This window comes from Quercus suber, unplaced genomic scaffold (genome assembly GCF_002906115.3).
Source record: "Quercus suber isolate HL8 unplaced genomic scaffold, Cork oak 2.0 scaffold_289, whole genome shotgun sequence".
NCBI lineage: Eukaryota > Viridiplantae > Streptophyta > Magnoliopsida > Fagales > Fagaceae > Quercus > Quercus suber.
In genome coordinates, this window is record NW_027069745.1 from 70,502 (window position 1) to 86,714 (window position 16,213).

The window sequence follows — 16,213 nt, forward strand, 5'->3', positions numbered from 1 at the left end:
TTAACCAAGGAATGGAAATCCCTGTCTGTGTGTAGACAAGCCCTGTGGACGTGGTCACGGTACAACTTGCTCAAGGCAGGTCGTCCAATAGCTGTTATGGAATAAATTGAAGTTAAATGATGATAATAATAAATAAAAGGAAAGAGAGAGAAGAGGGGGAAAGCTAAAGGACTTACCCTCAGGACGAAGGTTCCCTAGGTCCCCGGTAAAACGACCAAAGGTATCCCAGCCAACGTCTATAGGATTTCCAGCCCAGAATCTAGAGACGAAGAAAAACTCCGTCTTCCATTTTCTGTCAGACGAGGCCAAGGATTTCACCAATCTACAATCTTTACTTCTGGCTGTGAATTGATAAAAGCCAGGAGATTGATGAATCTCTGAGGGTTTATAACAGTAGAGGAACTTGTCCACAGTAATAGGACGGTCCCCTCCAAACACTTCCCTCCACAAAATTTGCATAGAGATAATTAATCTTCATGCATTTAGGTTGAATTGACACACTCCTAAACCTAACCTAACTAATAGCTCTCTGGTAAAAGCATTTAAAGGAAACCTAAGACCTCCAAGAAGGTAGGCTTCATATACACCTATCCCAAAATGGGGATTACAACACCACTCTCCACGGATGGGTAATCTAGGATTGAACTCGTCTGGGATTTGGTACCATTCCCTAAGGTTATTTAATCTTTCCTCATCCGTCTTGGAAGGAATATCTACAGCACAACTATATACAGTTAAAGGACCAGACGGAGGGATGGAAGACGAGGTGCCTGCCTGGGACCCTAAAGTTTTTCTAAGTTGTTTCTGTACTTCTTCTAAGGGAAGCCCAGGGACCGCTGAGACATACTCCTCGTCAGTGGTGTTTCCCCTACTACTACTATTGGTATCACTAGAGTTACCACTACTCTCGTCGTAATACTCGTCTATAGCTTTTTCTGTACTATCGCTAGACGAGGAGATGGTTATTGCTAACATTTTTTGAAAAGAAAATTTTGAAAACCTAAAAGACGAGGAGAGAGGGAGTACTTGGCTCTAGGACGAACTGAAACTATGGACGCGAGGAAACTCTTAGACGAGGCTCTAGATGATGAATGTCAAGGGAGGAAAATCTCAGAAGTGTGGAGGGTAGTGGAGGCATTCCACTATTTATAGATGGCTGACCTAAGCACATGAAACGACACAACCAACCAGATGATGACACGTGGTCTTCGTTTCGAAAAAATGAATTGACGAAATGAACCACCATTTAAATTGTAACACGTGGCATTTCCGATTGTTGAAAAAAGCTCGTCTGTCCAGAGAATTAAATTACTATATTTTCTTGGACGACCCATGGACAAGGGGGCAACTGATGGTGCAAGAAAAATGCCAAGCTGATTTCTCGTCCATATGACCATCCATGACAACGTTCAAAGTGGAGAATGAGGGGCTCTTACACTCGTCCCTCTCTTACCGTCCTTTACCACTCGTCCTTCATTCACTCGTCCAATGGGGGACGTACTAGCAACGAACCTCGTCCGTTCTTAATGATGGACGGACGAGGTTCACCAAGAGTCATGACACTCTTCCAAAAGCCAAGGGTCACGTTATTGTGAACCAAGCCATCTGTTCACCGTTGAACACAAGTCCCGATGAGATAACTTCCATGACAATTATGGAAGTTACCTCTGAATCCTCCAAACTCTACGACGATAGGAAAAATAACTGTCAAGCTAACACTATATAAAGACCCTTCTACGCAGAGGTATGGACACTTTTTTGGATTCTGAAAAAAGATTTGTGAAGTCTTTGAAGTGCTTTCTTTTCTACTTCAATTCACTAACTTTACCATCAGAGATTCAAGACCGGCCTCCATCGGTCTTCTCTGATCTTTTTTGGTTTTTCAGGACTCACCTTTCAAGATCATCAACACCCGAAGACCTTTCAGCCCACTGATTTCCAAGGACTTATCAACAACCATTTTGGATAGGAATAGTTATTTCACATTTTAAAAAATAATTATTCATAAAAAATGATTATTATTTGTAATAATAACTGTTACATTACAATATTTATTACAATCTACCAAACATGTCCTAACTTTTAAAATTTCAATGGTCAAGTTAGTAATCAATTAACTACATCATCTAATTTAGTAAGGGCATATCTTGTACGTTGTAATAGATCCTGTATAGGAATAATTATTCATGGGAAATAGCTATTTAATATTTAGGTTATTTGTTACATCTTCACTGGGAATAGTTATTACTTACACTTCATTTGTTTTCATGGAAAACCTTTGTGAAGATAGTTTTATGCTTTTTTTTTTTTTTTGGTAGCTTAAAAAAAATGTAAAAAAACTATCTTTGGTCACCAAAAGATATTATTAAAAATATAACTTATTTTTTAGAGATTGTTTTCCGCTAAATTTTCCAGAAAAACATCTCTATCTCATGCCACATTAAATAGAGAAAATTAAGAGGTAATATGGAAATTATTGAAAACAACTCTATCTCATTTTTAAAAATGCTACCAAATATAGACTCATTTTTTCAAAAGATATTACCAAATATGGGAAAACTGAATAGTTTTCAAAACAAAATAATTTTTAAAAAAATGACTCATTTTTTAGAAAATGATAATGTCAAAACTAATGAAGTGTTAGTAATAGCAATAATTTAAATTGAGGAATAGTTATTTTTCATTAAAAGTGTTGTAATAATTATTCCTTATTAGATATAATAACTTCAAATATTAAATATTTCTATCAATACAAAGTTTCTATATGGAAATTATTGAAAACAACTCTATCTCATTTTTAAAAACGCTACCAAATATAGACTCATTTTTTCAAAAGATATTACCAAATATGGGAAAACTGAATAGTTTTCAAAACAAAATACTTTTTAAAAAATGACTTATTTTTTAGAAAATGATAATGTCAAAACTAATGAAGTGTTAGTAATAGCAATAATTTAAATTGAGGAATAGTTATTTTTCATTAAAAGTGTTGTAATAATTATTCCTTATTAGGTATAATAACTTCAAATATTAAATATTTCTATCAATACAAAGTTTCTATATGCATGTAACAATTATTTAAAAAAAAATTATAAACAAATAATCTTAGATCTCTTTCCAAATGCAAAAACATTTCCTTCTCCAAAAAAAAAAAATGCAAAAGCATTTAATATGCATGTAACAATTATAAAAATAAAAAAGTCATAAACAAATAATCTCTCTTTTCAAATGCAAAACTTTTCATACACATATAACAATTAATTTTATTCTAACTTTACAACCAAACATATTATTGGTTATTACATTACAAAAATTTTTATTAGCAATAATAAATATTTCCACTTCTATCATAATCTCTACTTAATATACCAAACATGCCAACACGAAAGAACATAAAAAGAGTCTTAATAAAAAAAACCAAATTTGAAACTGGAGAAAACACGGTGACTAAAATAATAAAAATAAAAATAAAAACCATTAATATAGGGATAGAAAGTGATTTTTTTGTCCCAAAAAAATGAAATATGTCATCAATTATGTTCTAGTGACTCGGCCTACGTTTTGGAAGTGCCTTGAACGAGTTTTTGAATGAATGGTAGGAGTCAGGATTAGCAGTGTGTGTAGCTTTCAGAGCTTGAGTCTTGACTACACGCTCCCACTTTTATAAAATAGAACGATTCAAAGGACTCGGTCTTTGGTCCTCCCAAAACACTCTTGAACCGCGTTTTCCTTCTCTTTGGCCCTTTTGTGGAACTTATACAGTCTTTTAAAATTGGCCAGAAACCTATCTTAAAACTCATTTCCCATTTCACCTTCTTCTTTCTCATCCCAACATGATATTATTATCAAATCCTACAAATTATTTCTATGGCTAATAACTCCCATCTCCTACTCTTTTTTATTATATGCTTATCCTTCTTTTCTTGTATTCCATTTGTTCATTCACTATCCACTGTAGCCATTTCAGAGACTGATGATCATACACTAATCTGTGCTTTGATTAAGCCCCCTAACCAACAAGCTTTTGTCCTAAACTGTACAAGTTTCCCTCAAGGAATCCAAGTTCCTGTGAATCCCAATACATCATTTTCTGGGATAGTAGCTGGAAACGGATTTCTTTGTGGGTTAATTTCACCGTCTTCTTCAATTATGGTTTGCTGGAGATTCTCTACCAATGGAACTAGAATGTTCTACAAGCGTATCTATGGTGGCCCTGCAGCTATCAAAGATCTGGATGCTGGGAATTCTCACATTTGTGGCCTTGTAAATGGGGCCAATCAGCTTGAGTGCTGGCAGTGGCAAAGATTTCCTCCAAGCAGGGATCATAACTTTTCAAGTGTTGCTGTGGGTGAGAATTTTGTATGTGGGTTATCAGAAACTGGAAATATTTCCTGCGTTGGTAATAATACTAATGTTGTCGGCAAAGAGCCTCGCGGGAATTACTCTGTGGTCTCTGCCGGATTTAGGCATGCTTGTGCTATCTCTGAAAACAATAGTTTGGATTGCTGGGGAGAGATGGTGGGTGAGAAACCACAGGGAAAGTTCATATCGTTGGCTTTAGGAGAAAACCGTAGTTGTGCTCTATGGCATAATGAAACAGTTGTCTGTTGGGGGAAAAATAATTTCAGCCTGCCAGAACGTTTGCAAGGGACTTATTTCGTCACCATTGAAGCAAAGCGCAGTGTTTTCTGTGGAGTTGTGAAAGCAAATTATTCCTTGTTCTGTTGGGGTAATGAAATTCTTGACTCAAAATTAATGGTGTTTGACAAAGTTGTGCCAGGGCCATGTAGTAGTAAATGCTCATGCGGTATACTGGGCTTGTCTTCCGACATTTGTGGTCAAGGAGTATTTATCTGCAAGCCTTGTGAGGGAGGAACTTCTCCTTCACCACCACCATTAGCTACGCCACCACAATTAGCTCCGCCACCACAATTAGCTCCGCCACCACAATCCCATCAAACCAGTGGTTGGAACAAAAAAATGGTGGCTTTCTTAGCAGTGGGGTGTGTGGGATCCTCGGCTCTGATACTAGTTTGTTGTTTCTTTTTGTACAAATATTGCAAGGATAGAGGATGCCGCCGAGTCCATGACTCGGGCCGCTTGGACGAGCCAGGAACTACACCTGAAAATGTTCCAAGCCCACGTCAACAACAAGCACCACCGGTTCTAGAGAAGCGGTTGAGCCATTTGGTTAGTTTGGGAAATGGTGTGCCCATGGAAGAATTTCCTTTGCAAATGTTACTTGAAGCCACCAACAGTTTTTCAGAAGATCACAAGATTGGAACAGGTAGCTTTGGCTCAGTCTACCGAGCCACTTTAGATGATGGCCGAGAAGTGGCTATCAAGCGTGCTGAAATTTCAATGTCTACACCATATGTGAACAAGCGAGAGGAGGACAATGACAATGCTTTCATGAATGAGCTGGAAGCTTTGTCCAGGCTCAATCACAAGAATCTTGTCCGTTTATTGGGATTTTGTGAAGATGGCAATGAGCGTGTATTGGTCTATGAGTACATGAAAAATGGTACCCTTAATGACCATCTTCACAAGCTTCAAAGTAGTCCTCTAATGTCATGGGCTGCCCGAATTGAGGTTGCACTAGATGCAGCTAGAGGCATTGAGTATTTACACGTGTATGCAGTTCCACCAATCATACACCGCGATATCAAGTCGTCTAACATATTACTAGACGACATGTGGAATGCCAAGGTGTCTGATTTCGGCCTCTCATTGATGGCTCCCGTGGACGAAGAGTCACACCTTTCACTTCTTGGAGCAGGTACAGTTGGTTACATGGATCCTGAGTACTATAGACTTCAACAATTGACAACCAAAAGTGACGTGTACAGCTTTGGAGTCGTATTGCTCGAAATGTTGTCCGGGTACAAGGCAATTCATAAAAATGAATACGGGGTGCCCCGAAATGTGGTTGATTTTGTTGCTCCATACATTGCCCAAGACGAAATTCACAGAATTTTGGACCCAAAAGTACCACCGCCTACCCCGTTTGAAATAGAGGCAGTGGCATATGTTGGGTACCTAGCAATGGATTGTGTAAATCTAGAAGGTAGAGATCGTCCCTCGATGACTGAAATTGTAAATAGCTTGAAAAGAGCCTTAGACGCTTGTCTAACGCACCCAAAACTATCTCCGTCCTCAACTGAGTCTTCAACATAGTCATTTTGCACATGTGCCATGAAATGGTCCATTTTTGTAAATCAGATTTTTTATTTATTTATATATATATACAAATCAATTTTTCCACATTTGTTAATTAAACTGAGTTGGGCTAACAGCCTAAAAGAATATGATAATGAAAGCACCGCGAAATGAGACCTAACGTGCATTTTACAACTAATAGATTATTTCTTCCTGGTTTTATTAACCAAGTCTTTGTTTCATTCAAATTGTAACTTTGAATATCATTATTCAAAGACAAGGTCATATTAGCCCATAAAGGTGGAAATTTTCGAAATTGGAGAATCTATGGATGGACCTAATATGGAGGGAAGCTTTCCAACGACCCCGCTCAATCATTAAAAGTGTAAGACTTTTAAGAAGTATTTTTTAGACCCAGCAAAATATGATAAAAAAAAACCAATGGTCTTTGTGACGTTTTTTCTTTTCATTTTTTTAGGTCATTACTTTATGGAGTAAATGCAGGGTAAGACTTAAATTTGCCCACAAAGTTCTTTTTTTTATTTGGGTCAAGATTTTGTTTTGAAGGGTAAGACTTTAGATTATGCAGGTTTGAGTTTCCAGGGGGTAGACATTCTTGCATATTTTAGGCTAATAGGCCAATTATTTACACAATAATCATAAGTATTGGTCTGCGTTAAACAGAGGCTTCTTTCATTTTCCTTTTGGTAATAATATTATTTTTGGTAATTGATGATACTCACTGAAAACAACATGCCATTTTTTATGGGATGGCCCTTGCCAAGGGCCTTTCCAATCAATGGTACTCAGTGGGTCCTGTTGATGATGTAAATGTCTTGTGTTAGTGAATGTGGAAGACTCATTCAGCAAAAACAAGAACATTACATTATTACATACCATTTTTTTTTTCTCAGAACAAAACATGCCTTGGATTTTTAATACGCGTCATTGCAGCAAAGAAACAAAAAAACAACATACAAGAGCCTTTGATGTCCCTACAAAAAGAGCTGAGCCTGAGAGTGAAGTTGCTGCAGTTTTCTTTTTAGGTTCATACTTTGTCAACCTGTTCATACCTAGTTAACCAGTTAAACTGTCGGTCACAAAATTGGCTTAAGAAAAAAAAAATTCAGCATTTGGAAGATAGAGATAAAACTTGCAAAATTTAGCATTCGATCACAGAATTCTGATGTTGATACTCTTGTGAAATATACCAACTAGAATTTGAGTCAGATTTTTGTTTTTTAATAATTCAAATATTACAACGAGTATGAAAAGAAAGTTCAAATCCTGGTTTTCTTTATAAAAAAGACCAAATTCTACAGTTAAACTACAAAACAAAAGTTACCAATTGTCTTGACTATTTTGAATGAGGCCTCTTTCTCCACTTGTTTGATAAAAAGAGGGATGCAATGGATATTGATAAGCTACTGAAGCTGACTTTATGCCTAAACAGTTTAGGCCCTCCCATTAGACAAAAAAGCCTAATTTTTATGGTCAGTAATTTGATTTCACCATAAATAAAATAAAACAATACCTATCAAAAAGAAAGTATTGGTCTAAGTTAAACAGAGGCTTCTTTCATTTTTCTTTTCTTTTTTTTTTCTCTGGTGATGATACTTATGACTATTTATCTTATTTTTTGATAATTGATGATGCTTTATTGAAAAGAAAGTTGTATCACTGAAAAGTGAAAACAACATACGATTTTTGATGGGCTGGTCCTCCCAAGAACCTTTCCAATGGTAGTCAAGTGGGCCCTTTTGATGATGTAACTGTCTTGTGTTAGTGAATGTGGAAGACTCATTCAGCAAAAACAAGAATATTGATTAGCCAAAAAAAAAAAAAAAAAAAAGGAATATTACATACCATTTTTTTTCAGAAAAAAATAAAATATGCCTTTAATTTTAAATACGCCTGGTTGCAGTAAAGAATTTGTAGGGGATTTATAAAATAAAATTTAAAACAAACAATTTCCAAGACCCTTTGATATCCCTACAAAAAGAGCTGAGCCCTCAGTAAAAGTTGTTGCATTTTTCTGTTTAGGTTCGTACTTTTTATTATTATTTATTTTTCATTGAGAAGATGTTTAGGTTCATACTTTGTTAAACTGCCGGTCACAAAATTAGCTTAAGAGAGGGGGGAAAATTAGTATTTGGAAGATTGAGATCAAATTTGCCACCAAATTGCCTTGACTATTCTGAATGATCTCTTCTATACTTGTTTAATAAAAATAGCGATGTAATGGATAATTTGATAAGTTATCTTATTGAAGCTATCTTTATCAACAACAATGGATTGTTCCAAGGCTGAATCTAGACCTTAACAACTTAGACTGCCATTAGGAAAGAAAAAGGCCTAGAATTTATGGACTAGTCCCCCAAATTATATGGAATTTTCAAAATCTTCAATTTCTCATAACGTGGTGGAATTGTTGCAAGTGTTTTACCCTCCACAAGATTGGAATTAGGTGTGTTTGGAAAATGTTGAGAAAAGTTTTGCCTTTTGCTTTATGCTTTTTGTCTCAATGTTTTGAAAATATTTTAACTCTTAGCTTTTCTTTTTTTCTTTTTCTTTTTTTTTTTTTAAATAAACCAACTTTTACTTTTAGCTTTGCAAATAAATAACCAAAAATAAATAATTCTCAAACAACTACTAGATCCAGAGTCAAACCACCTCACATTACTCCCTCGTTATTACACCTACCACTTCCTTCGAGATAATTCAATTTGAAACTTTGCATTGTCTTAGGGGTCATTTTAATAGATGTCTTTAGAACAATTGTTAATAAACAATTTTACGAAATTTTTTACACCACTTTCATGAGATATATAGAAAGCCATCTAAACAATTTTTTTTTGCTTTTCCATAAAAAGTTTCTAAAATTACTTTATAAACCAATACCCTTCGAGCATCCATTAATATTCCCCTTATTTTATTACAATTAACCAGGAAAGCTAAGAGAAAACAAGAAAATATTCTAGGACATCAAATATTAAAAGTGTCATTAAAAGTGTCAGGTTGCTTAATTAGTAAAGTCTCGTACCATTGTAAATGGATACTTGAAATCAAACATCGCCTTCAGCTGGGATGGAGAGTTTATGAGAAGGGCAGGTACTACCATTGGACCAATAAAAGTAGGGGACAATTACAATCATCCTTTTACCAACGCACTTTCTATGCACCCAAAAAGCTATATTATATTATTACTTTCCAAATACCTTTACCATTTAATTCCTTTGATGTACATTTCCACTTTATAGAACCTTGGCCAAATGGGGCCTAAATATAACGCTTCACAGTATTTTATGCTGCCAAAGATTCTGAAGTAGCTTTCCTCTGCTCAAGAAGTTTTGTCAGCCAACCATCAATTTGGGCAAACACGTCCTCTTTGGAACCATTTCCATCAATCTGAAATACAGCGAAAATGGCCTTCCAGTTGGATTCTATTAAATAGCAATCATATCTACTACATGACAGGCACAATGCCACAGGCACAATGCCTACAGAATTATTATTCATTCAAGTTAACAAATTCAAATAATTTCTGCGCAGGAAAAGAAAATCAGGTTCCAATAATTCGATAATCCTCCCACACAAGAATTTTAAGAAAATAGACCATTTGAGAAAAATTGACAACTAGTTTGTCTTGTAATATGCCAATCCAACAAGGCAATCTGAGGATCAAAGTAGACTGGCTTTATTACCTCTAGTTTGATCTATTGTCAAAGCAAAATGAAACCCAGCTGGCTGCTCTGGGTGGAAAGCACTGACCATATATAAGGGAGTATTGCTAAACCACCTGCATACTAAGAAGTCACTAAAAGCTAGCCAAGACCTCTCACAAGTCATCAGATGGGCAATACGTAAATCCAACTAGTACAAAATCCAAACTAATTACTGTCAGCTACATGGAACCAACCTTTCAGCCATTCAAGTCTATCTATCTCTCAAACTAATAGCAGTTTTAGACAAGTGTATCTTCACAATTCAAAAAGCAGATGCATCTGCATTTGTGTGCTGTGCCTGTGCTTGGCAAGAAGCACTTTATGTGTGGATTTTTAATTCTAAAAAGAGAACAATTAAAATTATTATTACTAAGATGCCAATGTAAGCTAGGTAAAATCCAGCCATAAGTTGGATATCAATGATTTCACATGTAAAGGTAAATGAGTCAATTCGACTAGTTTGTAAATGGAGTGTACTACATGAAATCTACCTTTTTAGCATTCCACTCTATTTAGAGCATTATGTCAAGAAATTTTAGCAGCAATGTCACCTCCTACAGCCACTTCCAAAATTCCTTTCAGCCTTCCTCTTAAAGTCATTCTAGTGCCTCTTTAAGGAATTTGAGATATGCAATTTTCTTTTGAGCAACATAGAGATGTTTCTATTAAAATGCTGCTACTGAAAAATTGCAGTGCCAAATATTTAGGGATATCAGAGTAGCGGATTCTTTGGTGTGTGTTTGAGAGCTGAATACTATTATATGCAATAACCTACAAATGTAATACCTATCAAAATGAAATTTACAACCTTGATTAAAGCAACAAACATTAGAATGAAGAAGATAAGAGAACTTTATTAGTGACCCAAATATCAATGACCCAAATAAATGCAGTTATAAGTTCAGTTACAAGTCCAAACCAAAAGAAAATTAGAATCAACAGGCCTCATATTTTTCTAATCAATTGGTTTACAAATTTATCAGTCAAAAACATTGTCCCTAGGACAATATTGATGTTGTGGATTGTTCCTAGCTGCAACAAAAATAATCGAATCATAACTACATGCATGCACTCCCAAACTCACACAGGCACACACAAAGAAGAAAAGGAAAATGATACATAACAAGGTAATTAAGACCAACAAAGGTTAGTTTCTTTATTTGGTAATTGATACTTTAAGGAGGCAAAAAGGGGTGATGGTGGATTGGTGTTGCATGTGCAAGAGGAATGGGGAGACTATCGATCACTTATCCTACACTGCCCAATAGCTCAAGAGTTGCAGAATATGGCATGTTCACCATTTGGGGTTCTTTGGGTCATGCCACGTAGTGTTGTGGAAGTTAATTTATAGCATGTTGGTTAGGCAAGTTCAACAAAATCAGAATTAAGGTTCTTTGGAGGGAAAGGAATACATGCACCTTTGAAAGGAATGAAAGATCAATTCATGAGTTGAAGTTTCTCTTTTTCAAACTTTGTTTGAATGGGAAAATGTTTTGGGTGTTTTTACTTTCAATTTTTTGCCTGATATGCTTGATTTCTGTACTTTCATTGTTACTTATATTTTTCTTTGTTGCCCCTAGCAGACTACCTGTGTGCTCTATTTCCTTTGTATTTTCTTGCATTTGTTTCAATGAAGTCTATTGCTTATCAAAATAAAATTAAGACCAACAATGGTGGAGAAGTCAAATGCAATATGAGACTCATATTGTGAGTAGCAGTCAGCCACTGCTCCTGCTTAGCCCTTGTACATATGCATATTCAGCCAAATACAAATGTACACAAAATTATGAATGTGAGAGAGAGAGAGAGAGAGAGAGAGAGAGAGGGGGTAATATCACATGCCTTCACTGTTATATCTTTAAACATTGAAAGAACTGCCTCCACATTTTGATGATGAGTGCGCAACCGCAACTTTACCTAAATCAGGCCAAATAGGAATTGAGGGAAAAAAGGTCATTACAATAATCATAGCTATGTGAGATTCCAGGAGACAAGCACAAACCAAGAATGAGAATAGCTTCAAAAGAGAAAAAGAAAAAAAGATAAACAATGAGAAAGAAGGTTACAACCACTAAGCAAAAGAAGAAGTAACATACAACCCCACTGAAGAACCATAATTTCTTTGAAATTGGAAGTACTAAACCTAGGTAGAATGGTTTAGAACATGAACATACCTTTTCTTCCGTATCATCAAATCGTTGAGTAAGCCTCGCAGCAATTTCTTCAGTTTCTGGGGGAGAATACTTCAAGTGGTATATCTTCCCAGTAACAGGATCTAACCTCCGTCCAATGACTCTCTCAACAAGGATATCTTCAGGGACCTGCAAATACAGGTAGGCATGTTCAATTAGCATTGTGGAAAGCCCATTCTTAAATTCCATATTAAGTAAATATCAATTTGAATTGGGGTAAAAATTCACAAGTATTTCAGATCACACTTCACATCAGCATATTATACTATCAAAGGTTAATATAAATACATATATATATATATATATATGAAAATCAAACAAATTAGCTAAGAGCCAGCATCAATGTCATCTTTCGCCTTTTCCTGACTGTTGATACAATTTAAATCGTTCAGTTATAGCATACCAACAGCAAGAAAGAAAAATCCTTACTTCAAGGAGAATGAAAAGATCTGGCTCAAACCCAAATTTCTTAAGAGCAGTTGCTTGTGATAAGCTCCTTGGGTATCCATCCAAAAGCCAACCATTTTCTTCAGCATCTGGCAGCGATAGACGCTCCTTGACCATCTAGAGGATCAAAATTAAGAAATCACCAACAAGATCATGATTATATGTCAAACTGAACCAAACTGTCCCTACCATAACAACTATTTCATCTGGGACCAATTGTCCTTTCTCCATGAATTCCTTTGCTAGCCTTCCATTATCACTACCAGCTGCAACTTCTGCCCTGAGTAAATCTCCAGCAGCAACATGCACCAGACCATACTGCATATAGGAGGATGACTTGATTCAATCTGCTTTTCTTCATTGGCAATTCCGAAATGAGAAATTCACAAAGTAAACCAATACTTAACAGGAAAATGATATAACATGATTTGGAAAAATTGTTTCTAAAAATTAATACCTAAAAGAAAAATACCAATAGATGATGTCTAATCTTTTTTTTTTTTTCGTGCTAATTCAATAGTTACAATAGGGAAGGAAGAATTTGAACCCTAAAGGTCTCCATTGAAAACACCAAGAGGTGCAAGTTGGGTTACAAGGCTCTTGGCCAATAGATGATGTCTAACCTATCTACACAATAACCAAATAATTGCTAAGTCAATTTAGATAAGGCTATGATGGCAAGCGCCCTCCACCCAAAGCAACAAATTGGGTTTAAGTCTGGGAATCAACCTCTTCAAAAAATGGGGTAAGGCTGCCTACCAAACCTCTCTCAATCCTCGCAAAAGTGAGAGTTTTGAGCATTAGGTACAACATTTTTTATGATCTCTTCCAATGAACCCTTTTTTTTCAATTATTGTGCCTTGGTGGAGAAAGGGTACACCAGTAACTTTAAATCTAAACCAAGAGGGATTGGTGTAGAGAACACTTCTATTCAGCCCTGAGGTAAATCTCAAGGCAAATTAGAATAAATTTCAATGAACTAATCTACTAGTTACTATTACTATTACTATTAAACATGTAGCCTAGTAGTTTAATCTATATGGCAGAACAATCTAAAATGTTAACAACTCTCCGTATCTATTGTTTACACCTAACAAACTAATCTCTAAAACTTAATCATATTATTTTCAGTGGCATTATTTTCAGTAATCCACTTTCAGAAAAACTGCTTTAACCGAACAATCCCAATTGTGCAAAAAAAGAGCTTACTTTTTGAGTGATAAGCTCACATTGAGTTCCTTTACCAGAAGCCGGAGCCCCAGATATCATAATTTTGAGAGCCTCTCCTGGGTTCTTAGTAGATGCCATTACCTGCTCATACATACTCATTCTAAATAAATATATCAGCAAAAACAAAAACCCCAACAAAAAGGGATTTTCTAGAGAAATTAAAGACACAAAGAAACATAATTCACAGGGATCTCTTCTTGCTGTGATACCATGATAAATTATCAATTCGCCCGAATGTTGATTTAATTATTTAACCATAATTCAAACAAAGTGAAGTGAAGGGGGCGTTTACCATGAAGTGAGGAGGAGGAGCGTTTGGCGAGTGGGATTTGGTAAGACGAGAGCGGGATAGGGTTGTATGTAAACGGAGGGAGAGGGTGGAATTGTTGAAATTTGGGAATAATAATGATAATTGTGAAGTGAGAGGTGGTTTTAAAGAAGAAGAAGAAGAAGAATAGGAAGACTGCGGCTTTGGCTGTGGTATCGTCCAGAAATTTACGCCGCACGCCATTTGGGACTCTCTTTCTTTCGCTTTCTTCTCCGCTTATCAAGCAGTATTTTTATACAGTGTCCATCGTTCGTTCTTTTAACGTTGGATTGGGATTATTCCTGGAAAAGCGCTTTGCAACAACGGACAACTCTTTATGGGCCTTGGCTACTTGGTCCCGCTAGCGCTAGCACAGTAGCACTTGTACCAAATTGGGTTTGGATTTACTTAAATGTGACATGAACTTGGTGTGTCCGAAAATACACGACATAAAATTAAGGGAAAACAAAAACTTTATGGCAACTGAAGAATTTGCCTGTATTGCTCTTTAAGTCCTCTACCCCAAACAGAAAATCATTGACAATGTCATATGGAAAACCTCTCAACCCCTCTGGCACAAACTTAACACAGATGGCTCTGCCTTAGGATGTCTTGGTCTATAGGGTGGGCAAACAGCTTATATGCTGAGCTCTGGGCTGTAAGGGATGGCCTTTTCCTATGCATTCAACTCCAAATTCCTGAAATAGAGACAGAACTCGATGCTAAATCAGTGGTGGACCTCCTGAACAGCAACATTGCCTCTCTTGCTGATTATGCCCCTTTGGTTGATGACTACAGGAATTTAATGAACCAAATTCCCAAGTGGAAGCTGAAGCACTGCTTTAGAGAAGCAAATGCCTGTGCCGACCAACTCCAGCTATCTTTTGTTATTTTAGCCTATGCGGAATCACCTTAATCCAAATTCAAACATAACCTGAAGGTTAATTTTAGATTGCATTTGAATACTTGAATTTGGATTTGGGTTTGAATTTGAATTTTAAAGTGATGGATTTGAAACGCTTTAACTCCAAATCCATAAATGTTGAAGTATGTCATATGAATTTCTAAAATTTTATAGGTTTGTAAGATATTTTAAATTTAATGATTTTAAGGTTTACAATCTTTGGTGGATTTGTCAAATCTAAATCATTGACCTTTGTATTGTATTAGTGATTTCTTTTAGTTTTAATACGTGGGGTCTTTGGGTTTTTGTGGTTTAGGTGCTTTGGCCTTTGTTTGATGTACAAAGAAATTAACTAAATAGGCATCATAGCAATCAACAACTTACTATACTAATCATCACAAAGGAAAAAAAAAATCATACCAATTACTCAAGTAAGGGATGCAATAACATTTTGTCTTAGAATTCTTGCACCAAAACATTGATTGGACATTGAAGACTCCTCTTTGATCCATATATGTTCGTCAGGGTTTAGACAAACCAAATCAAACCTCTCTTTCAAAATCCTACAAGAAAATTAAAACCCCATAATTTATATATATATATATATATAAAAGGAATGGACAAGGAAGAATTTGATTCTTTAGTCATCATTGCATCTCTCATCATACCCCAAAATGCCTCTCCCAAATGCCTATTTTCCATTCCCCATGCCTCCACCGCCCTGCTCTTGCTTCATCCTGCTTGATCCAATGAAGGGAGCTGGATAATGGGGAGTGAGGAGGGGTGGAAGTTTCCGAATTGATGTTCTTGAATCTTTCGGCTAAAATAGGGATTTTTTAATTATAATTCTTTTCTTTTTGTAAAATTAAGGATTTTTTTTTTTTTTTTTTTTTTAATGTGGTGCGACTGATGTGGCATTTTAAAAAATGGAATCTCATTTGGAACTCAACTTTTGAAAATTTGAGTTCTAAATAAAATATTATAGAGAATCTCATTGGGAACTCAACTTTTTTAATGACACTGCCTATTATCTTTAGCCATTTCTCAAACTCACTGATGTCTTAGAGTATCAACAACAGTGAAACTATATTTTTAACTATTTGGTACCACTTTATCTATTGTACCTACTCAATGTTGCAACAGTGAATTATTTTAGTTTTTAACACAATAAAATAATATATCTACTATAATAAAATAATACATCCCACTAAAAAAAAAAAACCACAAATATTTTGACCTATAGTGTGAA

The 16,213-nt window shown here is 35.7% G+C and overlaps 2 protein-coding genes across 4 annotated transcripts; one reads left to right on the plus strand and one right to left on the minus strand.

Moving 5' to 3' along the window:
- The first annotated feature begins 3,720 nt into the window (after window positions 1-3,720).
- LOC111985065 (serine/threonine-protein kinase-like protein CCR4) lies at window positions 3,721-6,266 on the plus strand. Its single transcript, XM_024016693.2, has one exon. It carries the CDS (start codon window positions 3,868-3,870, stop codon window positions 6,175-6,177), a length of 2,310 nt encoding a protein of 769 aa, XP_023872461.1. The 5' UTR covers window positions 3,721-3,867; the 3' UTR covers window positions 6,178-6,266.
- A 2,885-nt stretch (window positions 6,267-9,151) lies between these two features.
- Window positions 9,152-14,414, minus strand: LOC111985121 (adenylate kinase 2, chloroplastic). 3 transcript variants are annotated; one of them, XM_024016775.2, is made up of 7 exons: window positions 14,046-14,402; window positions 13,733-13,834; window positions 12,713-12,841; window positions 12,506-12,640; window positions 12,059-12,205; window positions 11,727-11,801; window positions 9,152-9,567 (listed from the first exon to the last, which is right to left on the minus strand). In XM_024016775.2, the coding sequence occupies exons 1-7, from the start codon at window positions 14,262-14,264 to the stop codon at window positions 9,463-9,465; spliced, it is 912 nt and encodes a 303-aa protein (XP_023872543.1). In that variant the 5' UTR covers window positions 14,265-14,402; the 3' UTR covers window positions 9,152-9,462. The 3 variants fall into 3 exon arrangements, with proteins under 3 accessions (XP_023872543.1, XP_065638162.1, XP_065638161.1); XM_065782090.1 differs by having other exon boundaries at window positions 13,733-13,853; window positions 14,046-14,156; XM_065782089.1 differs by lacking the exon at window positions 9,152-9,567 and adding an exon at window positions 10,719-10,916 and having other exon boundaries at window positions 14,046-14,414.
- Window positions 14,415-16,213: the final 1,799 nt, after the last annotated feature.

Coding starts and splice junctions, on each gene's coding strand:
- LOC111985065 (XM_024016693.2), top strand. CDS start 3,868: ATGGCTAATAACTCCCATCTCCTACTCTTTTTTATTATATGCTTATCC.
- LOC111985121 (XM_024016775.2), bottom strand. CDS start 14,264: ATGGCGTGCGGCGTAAATTTCTGGACGATACCACAGCCAAAGCCGCAG. Junction 12,206..12,505: donor ATCTTTTCATTCTCCTTGAA/GTAAGGATTTTT, acceptor CTGTATTTGCAG/GTCCCTGAAGATATCCTTGT. Junction 9,568..11,726: donor TTAAAGATATAACAGTGAAG/GCATGTGATATT, acceptor GCTGTATTTCAG/ATTGATGGAAATGGTTCCAA.